Source organism: Neltuma alba, unplaced genomic scaffold (genome assembly GCF_004799145.2).
Source record: "Neltuma alba isolate B1F8T4 unplaced genomic scaffold, ASM479914v2 tig00012846_pilon, whole genome shotgun sequence".
Lineage (NCBI taxonomy): Eukaryota > Viridiplantae > Streptophyta > Magnoliopsida > Fabales > Fabaceae > Neltuma > Neltuma alba.
In genome coordinates, this window is record NW_021637233.1 from 173,229 (window position 1) to 188,535 (window position 15,307).

Here is a 15,307-nt window from a genome sequence, read left to right on the forward strand (position 1 = left end):
TGATGACAACTCTTGGACAATTGTAAAAACTAAAAAGGGGAAGAAAGGAGACTAGAGTTTTCAAATAGCAATTCATAAGAATTTAATGAAATAATGAATGAATACAAATATTTCTCCTATGTTCTTAATCTAAAGTCCCACTCAAAGAGAGAGGTTAAAAGAATCAAAATAACTGACATAACCGGAAAGAATAAAAGAATGAAACAATGAAACGATAGACATCCAAGAAAACAAATTAGGAAGAACATGTTTATTAAAAATCATCATCGTCAGATTCTGATTCTGGTTCTTGCATCTTCCAAGTACCATCCAGCTGCTGAACCAAACCCTTGTTTTGGTCAATCCTCCAAGCCTCAGGAATATGAAGCTCATCCTTCAGAGCACCCATGCCTTTGTTCACAAGTGCAATGTCCCTTTTAACCTCCAAATTAAATCCTCCTCTGCTCCCTTGTGTTCCTGCAACTCCATGCAAGTAAACCTCCAAATTATGCCAACTCTTCAAATCACCTGGTTGTTTTAAGAAGTTCGATTCGTCAGTATCGATCTCCAACTCTTCTCCCACTTCTGCATAACCCAAGAAAGGATGCCTCGGAACAATATCGTTTTTGTTACGGATTCGTAGTATCCGAAGATCCTTTTGACTTGCAGAAAACTCCTGAAAGTCTGAGTCTCCAACTCTAGGGCTTGCAAATACAATGGCTACGACAGGACAAGCTTTTTGAGGTTCATTTTCTGGGATGTTACATCCATTTTTGACTATGTCCACCGCATTTAGTGTTGCAAGTGCTGCGCCTAAACTGTGCCCAGTTACTGTTATGCTGATTTCCTCATCCTTATATTTGTTAACCAGTCTTCTAATCTCAGTCAAGACCTGCATAACAAGAGATTATCAATATTAGCTATTTCCTTTCATGAATAACATATATAGATGAGTTAAAATAACAAATCTTCCATTTCTCTCACAATCACAACCTAAAACTTATGTATTATACCTGATTTCTCGCACTGGTTTTGGTGAAGTTTGAGTGTGATGAGCTAATTGCTGTGTAAACGGAGTAAAAGCCTCGGTGTACTTTACATTCAGAATCATCACCGAAAATGAATGGAGCATCGTCCAAAAGGAACTGAAGATCTTTGATCCATTCCATGGCCTGCTCAGTTCCTCTCCAGGCCACCACAATGTCCCTCCTCCCTAACACGGCTTTGCCTTCATCGGTGGCCACTGCGACGTATCCAATCCAATTTGATTCTTCGACATCGTCTAGAATATGAAAATCGATCTCTGAGGTTGCATAGAGGAACTTCGTCACCTTATACTGGAAAGGATTTCCTTTTTCTAAACCCACTTTGGAAAAGAAATCTCTTTTTCCGTAACGGCTTCTTCTTGCATGCTTGGATGCTTTATCAGAGTTAAAAGCATCATAAGTAGCTTCAGCCATTTCTCCGTAGTGTATTATGTACCTACGGAGATTGAAATCAAGTGGGTCTAACAAATCCTTCCAATTATTTTGGCCGCTGAGCTCTCTCCAGTTTGTTGCGATGCTTCCAGGTCTGGCCATCTGCTTTTTCTCTTCCTCAAGTTGATCGGCCACCTTATGAGAACTCATGGTTTTGCTTGCAAAGCCACCCATCTTTTTCTTCTGCTCCTCCTCCTTCTTCTTCTTCTTTCTGTTCAGCTTTCTTTGAAATAAAATGTTTTATGAACTCAATGAGGTTGATTTATTATGAGGAAGCCTGATCTAGCGTGCTTATATGCTTGAAAAACCTGACCTCGTCCTTCGCTTGCATGGTCAAAGTCGTTGAAACTTCATTTGAAAAGTAGTCGCCTTCTGACCAAATCATGCTTACTGAGTCCGTCGTTCCTTTGCATTCGCATAAGGTAGCTTCGTACGAAGGGAAACTTGCGGTTGACCATTACGTACTTTGGTTTTATGACATGCAATGAATAGCATATTCATTCGTGTTGAGAGAGTCTACCTGGAACCAGTTTCAATGCTCATCAGATCATAACTAGTTTTGCTACTCATCATTTTGATGAGCACCTTAAACTTATCAGATTTGAACCGTTTATATCTCATTTGGATGGTGTAGATTTAAAATATTTAATTAATTATTTTTAACGAGAAAAAACTATTTTTTGAAAAAAATGATAGTTAAGAAATTATTCCTATTTTAGATTATATACATATTAAAATAATTACTTTAAATAAATAAAAATACAAAAATAAAATCTATACCATCCAAATAAGACATGGACGGTACAGATCTAATGAACTTATAATGCTCATCAAAGTGATGAGCACTGACACTAGTTTCTATCAGATTTAGATCATTCATATCTTATTTGGATGATTTGGATTTGATTTTTTATTTTTATTTATTCAAAATAATTATTTTAATATGTGTAGAATCTAAAATAGAGATAATCTCTTAACTATCATTCTTTCAAAAAATATTTTTTCATTTAAAAATAATTAAATATTTTAAATCTGAACCGTTTAAATCAGATATAGATAATCCAGATCTGATGAACTTATAGTGCTCATTAAAAAAATAAGCACCGGAACTGGTTCGTCTACCCTTCACATGGTTGACTATTATGTACCTAGGTTTATTTTCGTTTTTGAATTCGTCAAACGATAAAACTTTTCTCTGATGATTACGCGATTTTTCTAAGAAATGGATTGTGATTGATGTGGCAGTATTAGACTGTTAGGTTTTATATTCCGTGGGGTCCGGCCAAGATTCCCGGCTAGTTGGACTGTTTGGTTTTATATTCTGTCAGTATTACAATAATGCAAAATGGTACTGCCAACTTAGTTGACAATTCAAATTAAACGTGTTTAATGCGCCCACGCTGGTCTTTTTGGTCTCAATTGTTTTCATTAACGAAATTATTTGTGCCTAATTTAACCATATTTTTTAGTCAACAAGTTATTTTATAAATGTGACTACATTTTGTGAGAAAAAGAAAGATGAAAGAGAGGAGAATGTCCTCGTGGTTTTTCATAACTCAACCTATAAACCTTGCGAGCCACGTTTCTAGCTTACGGCTATTATAAAGGATAAGCATTTCCCAGGTTGTTAAAGAATAGAAAGTTATAAAACATTTTCAAGCATGAATGAAATAACAACTCTCAAAATGAAATATCACACTGATCGCTCCTCAAGTGCACGGATCGCTCCTCAAGTGCACGGAGTCGACGTAATATAAATCCTAAAATATTCTAGGGGTTGTACCCATGAAGAGGTTGTATATTTACTAATATTGATACTTAATAATTAAAAAAAACAGTAAACCAAATTATTTGAAGAGAATGAATTAAAACTAAAAGCAAAAAACAATTGATTATGAGAAGAAACCAATCACTTAAAAGGTTGGGGTTTAAAATTTACCCTATAGGTAGATAGTTTCTGTCATGTAACTTGACTTTTATTCAATCATAATGACAACTATTCTTAAAATGTTTTAATGTTCTCCTGAATTATTAGTCCCTTTTTAATTAATGCTGCATTCGTTCTCACGATACCCAAACAATTAATTAGACCATGAAGCTATAAAATTATCCCTAGCCGAAATATTTATGCTTACATCTCTAGATTTAGGTTCTCTCTTCACCTCCCGGTCTATCAAAATTACCCATAAATTTGATTTAATGGTGATCGATCATAAAATCAACATACAGAAGAAGGGAAGTAGATATAACTAGAAAAATTAAAATACATTCATAAACAGAGATTCATAAAAGAGTCAAAACAACAAATTCATAAAAGAGACAAAACAAAACAAAAGAAACTAGCCTTCTCAATAGGTTACATTCCTACCCCAACAGGGAATTTAGAAACACATAAAGAAATTTATAAATATCACCGTTCTAAAATTTCCAACCATGATAAACAATCACAAGAAATTTAAAAAATTAAGAAAAGAAATCGACTCAGTCTCAATACTCTAAAAACTTCTTGCTCTTGATAGCTTCAAGTTGTGATTAGATGCCCTAGAGTGACTCTTAGGACCTCTATTTATATCTAAAGTTTCTCTCCTCTAGTAGAACTCTTAAAATATAAATATAAATGTTATATTTGCTGATATATTGTTGGCTCGTTTGTGTAAATCTTTCATGTAACTATTGGTTTCTTCAAATTTTGGTGAAAATGACGCTAAAAACCCTACGTTCTTTGTGAAAATATTACGTTCAAGGCCCCAAATCTTCCACTTCTGGTGATGAGCGACAATCACAATAAAACTCCCAGATCTATCCACCACTATATTTTCGAGATAATTGCAGCTGATAACCCCATCCTTTAAAATCTCTTATTTTATTTTATATTTTCTGCAAAACTAGGAAAGATGTGAGGAGATTTTGTTGAGAGATAAATTTATATCTTTATATTTAATTTAGAAAGAGAATATTTAAAATAAATTAAATAGATATTAAATATCTATAAATTCAGTATAATATCACCTAAAATCTATAGTTATTTAATTATAAAATTACACTTATCACATACTGAGTTCTATGTTTATAAAAAAACTACTGTTATTAATTAATATTGGAGAGGAGGACCAACAGGAGGAGGATGTCTTTTAACCTAGAACTAGTTTTAGTGTTCACTGTAGTAATAAGAACTATGATGCTTATCAAATTTTAACTATACAAATTTAATATAGACCACTGAGACTTAATATTAAATTTTTATTTTCTTGAGAATTTTTTTTTTCTTTAGTAGGTACATAATCCAAAATAAATATAATGTCTTAACTATAAGTTTTTTAAGAACTATTTTTATTTAATAATTACTACTTAAAAATTTTAAATCTAGACTATTAAAACAGTATTTGAATAATTTGGATTTTACCGCAAGGATGAGCATCATGATACTTATTACTATGATGAGTACCTAAGCTAGTTCCCTCTTGACCCTTTCTCAGCCTCTTTTCTTTATTTGGTTTTAGAAATAAAAATTATTAAAACAAAAAACAGGGGTAGGCTGAATGCACAATAAAAGGAGAAAAGGATTAGGAATAGAACTAAAATTTAATTTGATTAAATATCTAATATAAAACATAAATTAAATATATTATTCATACCTTATAAATAAAATAGCTCATTCCAAATACACCTAGTGATGGAATATGGGGAAACGATGCAACAATATTTATTTAATATTTTAATAGTTTTCTTTTTAGGATTATTCCTGAATTATTAGTTTTATCTTTTATTTATTATTTTCATGATATTAGTTTTTATTATTACTATTTATTAATTGCTAGGATTTACGGTTATGTTTGGTAAGCAGGTTTAAATTTTAATGGATTGGGAATGGGACTGGTAGGGAGACTAGGATTAACATTAGGGTTAGGAATGAAGCTTTAAAATTGTGTTTGGTGTGAAGTAATACTTCGAGGGATTGATTTTATTAATTTTGTTTCATAAATAATTATTAGTTGAGAAAGACTAAAGTACCCTCCTCTCTCTTAACTCCAAACTTCAAAACCATTTGCGATGTTCTAAGCTTCACCCACTTTCACCCTTCTCTTTAACAGATGCAATGTTTTGAAGCATCACCCACCTTCGCCCTCCATTTTCACAAATCCTGAGACTCCACCTTTAGTTGAGGATGGTGATTTCTCTTGACTTGGTTATGGCAGTTCGCAAAGACGGTCCACCTTCTATTTGACTGCTTCAAGCTCATAATTTTCTGCAAACATGGGTCTATGATTCCTAGTTTTGTTTCCTATTTCTTGTTGGTTTGTGAATTCTCGTTTTATATTCTCCTTTTTCATTTTTCTTTGTTGGTGTTGCTTCCTCTTTGCTTCTCTCTCACTAAAGGGAAGACCACTTTTTGTCTGTTACAATAGCTTCAAAGACATCACCACTTGCCAGATTTGATTCAAAGGTTGAAGATGAGGAGGTCGGAGGAAGGACATCACGTATCGGTGGAAGACATCATTGGTAGGGAAGGACAGAGATAAGAGTGACAGCAAGGAAAGTGCAGGAGTGGGGGGTAATTTTGTCTAAACAATATCACTCCTAAGACTGATTTTCCAATATCAAGGGGTTGGGCGGTATTGAGCAGTCCCATGAAATGTGGGATTGTGCAGTCTCAGGATTACTAATATCCTCCTACCAAACATAACAAAATAAGCAATCCTAGGACCAGTACCAATACCAACCCCGTCCAATGGCTCGTACCAAACAGGCCCTATGACTACAGTAGATTTTTGGATATTGATTGAAATATTGAATTACTTAGATTATAGTTTCTCTCTCGGTTCTCCTTCTCCATCTCTCCCCCTTCTTTTCTCTATCTCTTCTCCTCTTTCTCTTTTGATCTTTATCTATTCCCTTTCTTCTTCTTTGTTTTACTCTGTTATATAAGATGTTTCTTTCTTTGTTTTACATTTATAAGCAGGAGATATCAAGGAGAGTTTGCTCAAAGCAAAAATAAAAAAGATGATATTAAGCAGAGCAAAGATCCCCCATCTTATCCCCATTTTCTTCATTTTCTCGCTCCTTCTTATGCCGGAGCTGAATCTTTCGTTTTCGCATTTTTTCTAAGTCCTATTGGACTGACCGCTACATAAGGCTATATTTCAACCTGTGGAATCGTTACTTGAATATCGCCCTCTGAATAGTAATAACAAATTGTTAATAATTCCACTTTTTGTAATTTAAATGTTATTCTCCATAATTTTATCTGTAAAGGTGGAATTATTTTCCAAATACATACGCTTCCATTGTCTTCAGTCTTGTTTATAGCTTTTATGTTTTGCAAGTGACACGTCATGTTTATCTGATGAGAATTCTTGTACAATCTATCTACTTTATAGTGAAGCTAAAATGGGTCGGGTAATCTACTTTATATCTAAAATCTCGTAATACTCGTGAAGCTCAAATGGGTCGGGTAATCTTCTACTTTATATCTAAAATCTCGTAATACTCGTGGAGCTAAAATGGGTCGGGTAAGTTATTCAGATAACAGCAAATTGGGCGGGTAGCGTTATTAATTATATATTAATCCATTAATTATGTATGCAATGAAAATAAGCAAAAAGCCACTACATTTAATAAAATCTATGTAATTAAAATCTCTGTAGCAAACCTTTCCTTTTATGATTATCATCATCAGCTACCAATTCAGCTCACTTTGAAATGACTGCAAGTATTCGCGAGGAATTTTTAATATTTTAAGATATCATTTTTTAGTTATTTAATTTCCAAAATTAAGGACCAATGACTAAATTTGTTAAATAAATATATGGTTATTTAATCTAATTAGTAAAACAAAATAAGTGTATGTGTAGCTGTGGATGTCCAGAATGTTTTTTTAATCAATAACTTCACGTCTCTCTAATTAAGTACTGCAAAATATATTTCAATAAATTAAAAAACTATAAAACTAGAAATATAAATATAAATATAATGATTTATCATCATAAATATAGTTCTTTGCTTTAAAGATCATATCAATCAAGACCCACCAATCCGTGCATAGCACGGGAAAAATATTCCAGTTGTAATAAGAAACATAACAAGTTTTAATATTGCATTAATGAATTTAATAAAATGAATGAATACAAATATTTCTCTATTTTTTTAAGACTAAGTTCCACTCAGACATTGAGAGCGGTTAAAAAATAAAATTAATAATCCAAGCAAATAAATTAGCAAAAATATATTCAATATAAATCATCATCGTCAGATGCTGATTCTGGTTCTTGCATCATCCAAGTACCATCTGCTGTTGAACCAATCCCTTATTTTGGTCAATCCTCCAAGCCTCAGGAATATGATACTCATCCTTCAGAGCACGCATGCCTTTGTTCACAAGTGCAATGTCCCTTTTAACCTCCAAATTAAATCCTCTTTTGCTCCCTTGTGTTCCTGCAACTCCATGCAAGTACGCCTCCAAATTATGCCAACTCTTCAAATCACCTGGTTGTTTCAAGAAGTTCGATTCGTCAGTATTGATCTCCAACTCTTCTCCCACTTCTGCATAACCCAAGAAAGGATGCCTCGGAACAATATCATTTTTTGTTACGGATTCTTAGTATCCGAAGATCCTTTTGACTTGCAGAAAACTCCTGAAAGTCTGAGTCTCCAACTCTAGGGCTAGCAAAAACAATGGTTGTGACAGAACAAGCTTTTTGGGGTTCATTTTCTGGAGTGTTACATCCATTTGTGACTATGTCCACCGCATTTAGTGTTGCAAGTGCTGCGCCTAAGCTGTGTCCAGTAACTGTTATGCTGATTTCCTCATCCTTATATTTGTTAACCAGTCTTCTAATCTCAGTCAAGACCTGCATAATAAGAGAGATGATGAATATTAGATATTTCCTTTCATGAATAACATATATTGATGAGTTAAAATAATAAATCTTCCATTTCTGTCACACTCACAATCTAAAGCATAAGTATTATACCTGAGTTCTAGCACTGGTGTTGGTGAAGTCTGATTGTGATGAGTTAGTTGCTGTGTGAACAGAGTAAAAGCCTCGGTGTACTTTACATTTAGAGTCATCCCCAAAAATGTATGGAGCATCGTCCAAAAGGAACTGAAAATCTTTGATCCATTCCATGATCTGCTCAGTTCCTCTCCAGGCCACCACAATGTCCCTCCTCCCTAACACGGCTTTGCCTTCATTGGTGGCCACCGCGACATACCCGGTCCAGTTTGATTCTTCCACATCGTCTAGAATATGAAAATCGATCTCTGACGTTGCGTAGAGGAACTTGGTCACCTTATACTTGAAAGGATTTCCTTTTCCTAAACCCACTTTGGAAAAGAAATCTCTTTTCCCAAGACGGCTTCTTCTTGCATACTTGGATGCTTTATCAGAGTTAAAAGCATCATAAGTAGCTTCAGCCATTTCTCCATGGTGCATTATGTACCTACGGAGATTGAAATCAAGTGGGTCTAGCAAATCCTTCCAATTATTTTTCCCACTGAGTTCTCTCCAGGCTGTTTCAATGCTTCCAGGTCTGGCCATGTGCCTTTTCTCTTCCTCATGTTGATCGGCCACCTTATGAGAACTCATGGTTTTGCTTGCAAAGCTACCCATCTTCTTCTTCTGCTCCTCCTTCTCTTTCTTCTTCTTCTTCTTCTTTCTGTTCTCCTTTCTTTGAAATAGAATGTTTTGTGAACTCAGTGAGGCTGATTTATGATGACGGAGCCTGATAGACTGCTTATAAACCTGACCTCGTCCTTCGCTTGCATGGTCAAAGTCGTTGAAACTTCATTTGAAAAGTAGTCACCTTCTGACCAAATCTTGCGTCATTCCTTCGCATTCGTATGGAGTAGTTTCGTACGAGGGGAAACTAGCGGTTGACTATCATTTACTTTGGTTTATGCATGCATTTCATTCGTGTTGAGAGAGTCTAGGCTTCGCATGATTGACTATTATGTACTTAGGTTCATTTTCGTTTTTTCAGAGAAATGGGTTGTGATTGATGTGTCAGTTTTAGACTGTTTGGTTTTATATCCAGTGATGGTCCGCCCGAGGTTCCCAGCTAGTTGGACCGTTAGTTTTCACTGTAGCATTACAGCCACCTTGGTTCGTTTTGTCGTTTTCAATAATATCAGCCTGCTTGTTTTGACGCTGAATATTTAACTAATATAGTTGAAAGAATATTTTCTACTTGTTGTTTTTAATTGATGATTTATGTGGACAAAAGTTTAATTCCATTATCTTGCATAATAATATATGAGTGCAGTGGCCATGTGGCCTTGTGGCCCATGTTCGAAATGAGTAACTTAAAGTTGATAATTGTGGATCAGGTCGTAGAAAATGTTACATTAATGCAAAATGTTAATGCCAACTTAGTTAGTTGACCACGCTGGTCTTTTTGGTCTCAATCATCTTCATCTTCATTAACGAAATTGTTTGTGCCTAATCTGACCATAGTTTAATTTTGATCAACAACTTGTTTTATAAATGTGACTACGTTTTGTGAGAAAGAGAAAGGTGAAAGGGAAAAGAACGTCCTCGTGGCTTTCCATGACTCAACCTATAAGCCTTGCGAGCCAAGCATTTCCCGATTTATTAAAGAATAAAAAGTTACAAAACATTTTCAATCATGAATGAAATAACAACTCTCAAAAACTCATGTAACGGTAGCAAATTTAGGAATCAAACAGCGACATATATACATACTACCTCCTAGCCTTATTTGTAAACTATAAATAAGATTTTATACCTCTCTTCTTATTACGTATACTATATATAATATCATACCGAGCTCTATGTTTGGTTTTATATTCTGTGATGGTCCGTGCGAGGCTACCAGCTAGTTGGACTGTTAGTTCTGACTGTAGCAGTATAGCCACCTTGGTTCGTTTTGTCGTTTCCAGTAATATTAGCCAGCTTGTTTTGACGCAGAATATTTAACTAATATAATTGAAAGAACATTTTCTACTTGTTTTTAATTGATGATTTATTAGCACAAAAGTTTGATTCCTTTATCTTGCCATGCGGCCCACGTTCAAAATGAGTAACTTAAAGTTGATAATTATGGAACAGGTCTTAGAAAATGTTACATTAATGCAAGATGGTAATGCCAACTTAGTTGACAATTCAAATTAAATGTGTTTAGTACAACCACTCTGGTCTTTTTTTGGTCTCAATTATTTTCATTAACGAAATTATTTGTGCCCAATTTCACCATAGTTTGGATCATCAAATTATTTTATAAACGTCCTCGTGGTTTTCCATGACTCAACCTATAAACCTTTCGAGCCAACCATTTTCCAATTTATTAAAGAATAAAAAGTTATAAAACATTTTTCAAGCATGAATGAAATAACAACTCACAAAAACTCATGTAGCGGTAGCAAATTTAGGAATCAAACAGTGACAAATATTTTTGAGGAAAAATTAATCTTTTAGCCTTTCAAGTTTTAACTCAGTTATGACTCAATCCCTTAACTATGATTCAGTGTAATTTAATTCTTAAACTTTAGCTCAGTCAAAACTCAATCCTTTTTTTTCCCTATTTGATAAATTAATTTTACATGGCAACAAAGGTTGCTGACATATTTTAAAGAAGGAAAAATGATAGAAACATACCTGTTAAATTTTTAAAGAAAAAAACAAATAGGTCAGTTGGCTACTCTTGTAATGGTATTGACTACTTTTATAATAGCTTTGACAAGTCAAAATCTATTGAAATAACTTATTTGTCATTTTGAAATTCATGAGGTATTTTTCTGTCATTCTCTCAAAAAAAATGCTGATGTGTGTTCCAAATAAGCTCCACATGGCTGCTAAAGCAAATTCGTGGTCTTCTTTATTAAACCCTGCCCTTTGTCCCCACCTGATTGTCAATCAACTTTGCAGCTCCATCAGCACCCTAGTACCCCACGCATCTACAAGCTCCATCGACATGTCCTCTTCTCTCTTTCCTCCATCTCTCAACCTCCCACTTCTCTTCTTCCTTGTTTCGTTTCTTCTCCCCCCCCCCCCGGCCCAAAAAATAAAAATTCTTGCAGAAAATATGTTCTTGCTTTAGTGAGAGGAGGGAGAGGCAATTGGACCTATATGTGTCTAAAATGGTTGGAATTTTTTTTTTTTAACAGGAAAGAAAGAGTAACTCCTCATTTAAAGAAAAACAAAGAAAAAGAACAGAGAAGGTAGGATGGAGAGGGAGGAAGAGACCTTGAATTGTTCCCTATTGCACAAAGGGAGACCTCACAGCAAGGACTGTTAATTTGAGTCTAGAAGAGTTAGGAAGCTAGGAGTTAGGAATTTTGTCTTTGACTCATGATAGGATAGTTTGTGGTCTTGAAATAATTAATGGTGAAATGATTCTTGCTTGGGAAGCAGCTGTTTGTGATCTTGTGTGGGAGCTTGCAGATGCGTGGGAGGTGTTAATGGAGCTGCAAAGTTGATGCACAGTTAGGTGCGGACTGGCGAGTTTAAGGACGGCGGCCAATTTGCTTTAGGAGCCATGCGGAGCTTATTTTGGTACACACATCAATATTTTTTAATATGTCAGCAATCTCTTTTGCCATGTATAATTAATTTATCAAATGAAAATAAATTAAGGACTGAGTTTTAATAGATTTAAAAGTTTAGGAATTGAGTTATACTGAATTATAGTTGAGAGATTGAGTCATAATTGAATTAAAACTTGAAAAACCAAAAGATTAATTTTTCTTACTTTCAAAAAGCCATTTTTGTTTGATTCATTTAAGGGAAAATCATCCCAAACGTTCAAAGAAATATCCTATATTACACAAAATCAAAGAAATCAGCCATATTGGTCACAGCTGGTGAGGTTTTTGATTCTAGTCTGTTGAGATTAATTCAGTTAGAGTTCAAAAACTTTTATGCTTTATAGATTATTGATGTGTTTAGGGAGGGTAATACTTGTGCAGATGCCTTAGCTAATTTGAGTATTGTACATGGTCTGCCTCCTCAATGTGTGAAACAACATTTGTACAATGATTTTGTGGGTGTTGCTTTCCCCCAAATGATAATGAAATAAGATGATGGGCTGATGACCCGTACTATTCCAAATATAGATATAATCCTGATATTATATACTTCTTTGCTTTTTAATATAGGACCTAATTGAAGAGTTGATATTGGTCATGTATATAAGACCTATTTCATATGTTTATGAATTTTTTTTTAAAATTAACCCTATTGATATTGCCCCAACAATAACCAAGTAGGAGAGAGGGAGGAAATTAAGAAAAATGCTTATGGTATTTTAGGAAAAACATATCATACTAACTAATTTAATTAAAATCTTTAATCTAGCCAAATTAATTAATTATATCTTATATTAAGAACCGGAGGAGTATAATATCATATTGAGTTCTATGTTTATGAAAATTACTATTATTATTTGGTTTTGGAAATAAAAATTATCCCAAAAAAAGCACGAGAAAAGGAGAAGAGGATTAGGAACATAACTAAAATTTAATTTAATTAAATATCTAGTGCAAAACATAAATTAAATATATTATTCGTACATTATAAATAATATAGCTCATGCTGCAATACAATTAGTTTCTGTTATATAGGATGTCTCTTTCTTTGTTTCATATTTAGAAGCAGGTGATATCAAGGAGAGTTTGTTCAAAACAAAAAACCAAAAAGATGATATTAAGGAGAGGAAAGATCCCCATCTTGTCCGCCATTTTCTTTCGCTTTCTGCAAACTTACAAGATGTTATTAATTCCACCTTTTGGGATTTAAATGTCATTCTCCATGATTTTATCCGAAAGTTCCCAATACATAACCTTCTATTGTCTTCAGTCTTTTTTATAGCTTTATGTTTTGCAAGTAATACATCATGTTTATCTGATGAGAATTCTAGTACAATTGTAATAAAAAACATAACAAGTTTTAATATTGCATTAATGAATTTCATAAAATGAATGAATACAAATATTTCTCTATTTTTTAACACTAGGTTCCACTCAGATATTTAGATTGGTTAAAAGAATCAAATTAATAATTCAAGCAAATAAACTAGCAATGGTATATTCAGTAAAAATCATCATCCTCAGATTCTGATTCGGGTTCTTGCATCATCCAAGTACCATCTGCCTGTTGAACCAATCCTTTGTTTTGGTCAATCCTCCAAGCCTCAGGAACATGATACTCATCCTTCAAAACAGCCATGCCTTTGTTCACAAGTGCAATGTCCCTTTTAACTTCTAAATTAAAACCTCCTTTGCTCCCTTGTGTTCCTGCAACTCCATGCAAGTAAACCTCCAAATTATGCCAACTCTTCAAATCACCTGGTTGTTTCAAGAAGTTTGATTCGTCAGTATCGATCTCCAACTCTTCTCCCACTTCTGCATAACCCAAGAAAGGATGCCTTGGAACAATATCGTTTTTGTTACGGATTCTTAGTATCCGAAGATCCTTTTGACGTGCAGAAAACTCCTGAAAGTCTGAGTCTCCAACTCTAGGGCTAGCAAAAACAATGGCTGTGACAGGACAAGCTTTTAGAGGTTCATTTTCTGGAGTGTTACATCCATTTGTGACTAGGTCCACTGCATTTAATGTTGCAAGCGCTGCGCCTAAGCTGTGTCCAGTTACTGTTATGCTGATTTCTTCATCCTTATATTTGTTAACCAGTCTTCTAATCTCAGTCAAGACCTGCATAATAAGATAGATGATGAATATTAGATATTAATGATAATGAATAAGATGATATATAGTGATGGGTAAAATAATAAATTAGAAATTTCAGTTGCACTCATATTTAAGAAACAAAGATGTATTGTACCTGAGTTCTTGCACTGGTTTTATTGAAGTCCGATTGTGATGAGCTTGTTGCTGTGTAAACGGAGTAAAAGCCTCGGTGCACTTTACATTTAGAATCATCACCAAAAATGTATGGAGCATCATTCAAAAGGATTTGAAGATCTTTGATCCATTCCATGACCTGCTCAGTTCCTCTCCAGGCCACCACAATGTCCCTCCTCCCTAACACGGCTTTGCCTTCATCGGTGGCCACCGCGACATACCCCATCCAGTTTGATTCTTCGACATCGTCTAGAATATGAAAATCGATCTCTGACGTTGCGTAGAGGAACTTCGTCACCTTATACTTGAAAGGATTTCCTTTTTCTAAACCCACTTTGGAAAAGAAATCTCTTTTCCCATAACGGCTTCTTCTTGCATACTTGGATGCTTTATCAGAGTTAAACGCATCATAAGTAGCTTCAGCCATTTCTCCGTAATGTATTATGTACCTACGGAGATTGACATCAAGTGGGTCTAACAAATCCTTCCAATTATTTTGGCCACTAAGTTCTCTCCAGTTTGTTTCGATGCTTCCAGGTCTGGCCATCTGCTTTTTCTCTTCCTCATGTTGATCGGCCACTTTATGAGAACTCATGGCTTTGCTTGCAAAACTACCCATCTTCTTCTTCTGCTCCTCCTTCTCTTTCTTCTTTCTGTTCGCTTTTCTTTGAAATGAAATGTTATATGAACTGCAGTGAGGTCGATTTATGATGAGGAAGCCTGGTTGTGCATGCTTATATACTTGAAAATGCTGACCTGATCGTCCTTCCCTTGCATGGTCAAAGTCGTTGAATCTTGATTTGAAAAGTAATCGCCTTCTGACCAAATCATGCTTGCTCAGTCTGTTGAGACTGTTAGGTTTTAAACTTCTTTATTTCATTCGCAGTAGTTTCGTACGAAGGGGACTAGAAGTTGACTATTAGGTACAAATGTTTCTGTCATGCTGATACATCTATTTAACGTTCTTTGGGACTCAGGTTGATTTTGGTTCTGAGATCAATTGCTGTAACAGGACTTCGATATATGAATATGCAA

General features: G+C 34.5%; 2 protein-coding genes and 1 pseudogene across 2 annotated transcripts; all 3 read right to left on the reverse strand.

Annotated features, from left to right (window-relative positions):
- Positions 1-253: 253 nt before the first annotated feature.
- LOC114731812 (phospholipase A1-IIgamma-like) lies at positions 254-1,593 on the reverse strand. Its single transcript, XM_028919065.1, has 2 exons — positions 993-1,593; positions 254-871 (listed from the first exon to the last, which is right to left on the reverse strand). The coding sequence occupies exons 1-2, from the start codon at positions 1,557-1,559 to the stop codon at positions 254-256; spliced, it is 1,185 nt and encodes a 394-aa protein (XP_028774898.1). The 5' UTR covers positions 1,560-1,593.
- A 6,091-nt stretch (positions 1,594-7,684) lies between these two features.
- Positions 7,685-8,883, reverse strand: LOC114731788 (phospholipase A1-IIgamma-like; annotated as a pseudogene).
- Positions 8,884-13,501: 4,618 nt separating this feature from the next.
- On the reverse strand, positions 13,502-14,891 carry LOC114731789 (phospholipase A1-IIgamma-like). Its single transcript, XM_028919046.1, has 2 exons — positions 14,253-14,891; positions 13,502-14,122 (listed from the first exon to the last, which is right to left on the reverse strand). The coding sequence occupies exons 1-2, from the start codon at positions 14,889-14,891 to the stop codon at positions 13,502-13,504; spliced, it is 1,260 nt and encodes a 419-aa protein (XP_028774879.1).
- Positions 14,892-15,307: the final 416 nt, after the last annotated feature.

Excerpts from the sequence above, each read along its gene's own strand:
- LOC114731812 (XM_028919065.1), bottom strand. The coding sequence starts at position 1,559 with ATGGCCAGACCTGGAAGCATCGCAACAAACTGGAGAGAGCTCAGCGGC. Across the intron at positions 872-992 it reads AAACCAGTGCGAGAAATCAG|GTCTTGACTGAGATTAGAAG; the intron begins GTATAATACATA and ends CTTGTTATGCAG.
- LOC114731789 (XM_028919046.1), bottom strand. The coding sequence starts at position 14,891 with ATGGGTAGTTTTGCAAGCAAAGCCATGAGTTCTCATAAAGTGGCCGAT. Across the intron at positions 14,123-14,252 it reads AAACCAGTGCAAGAACTCAG|GTCTTGACTGAGATTAGAAG; the intron begins GTACAATACATC and ends CTTATTATGCAG.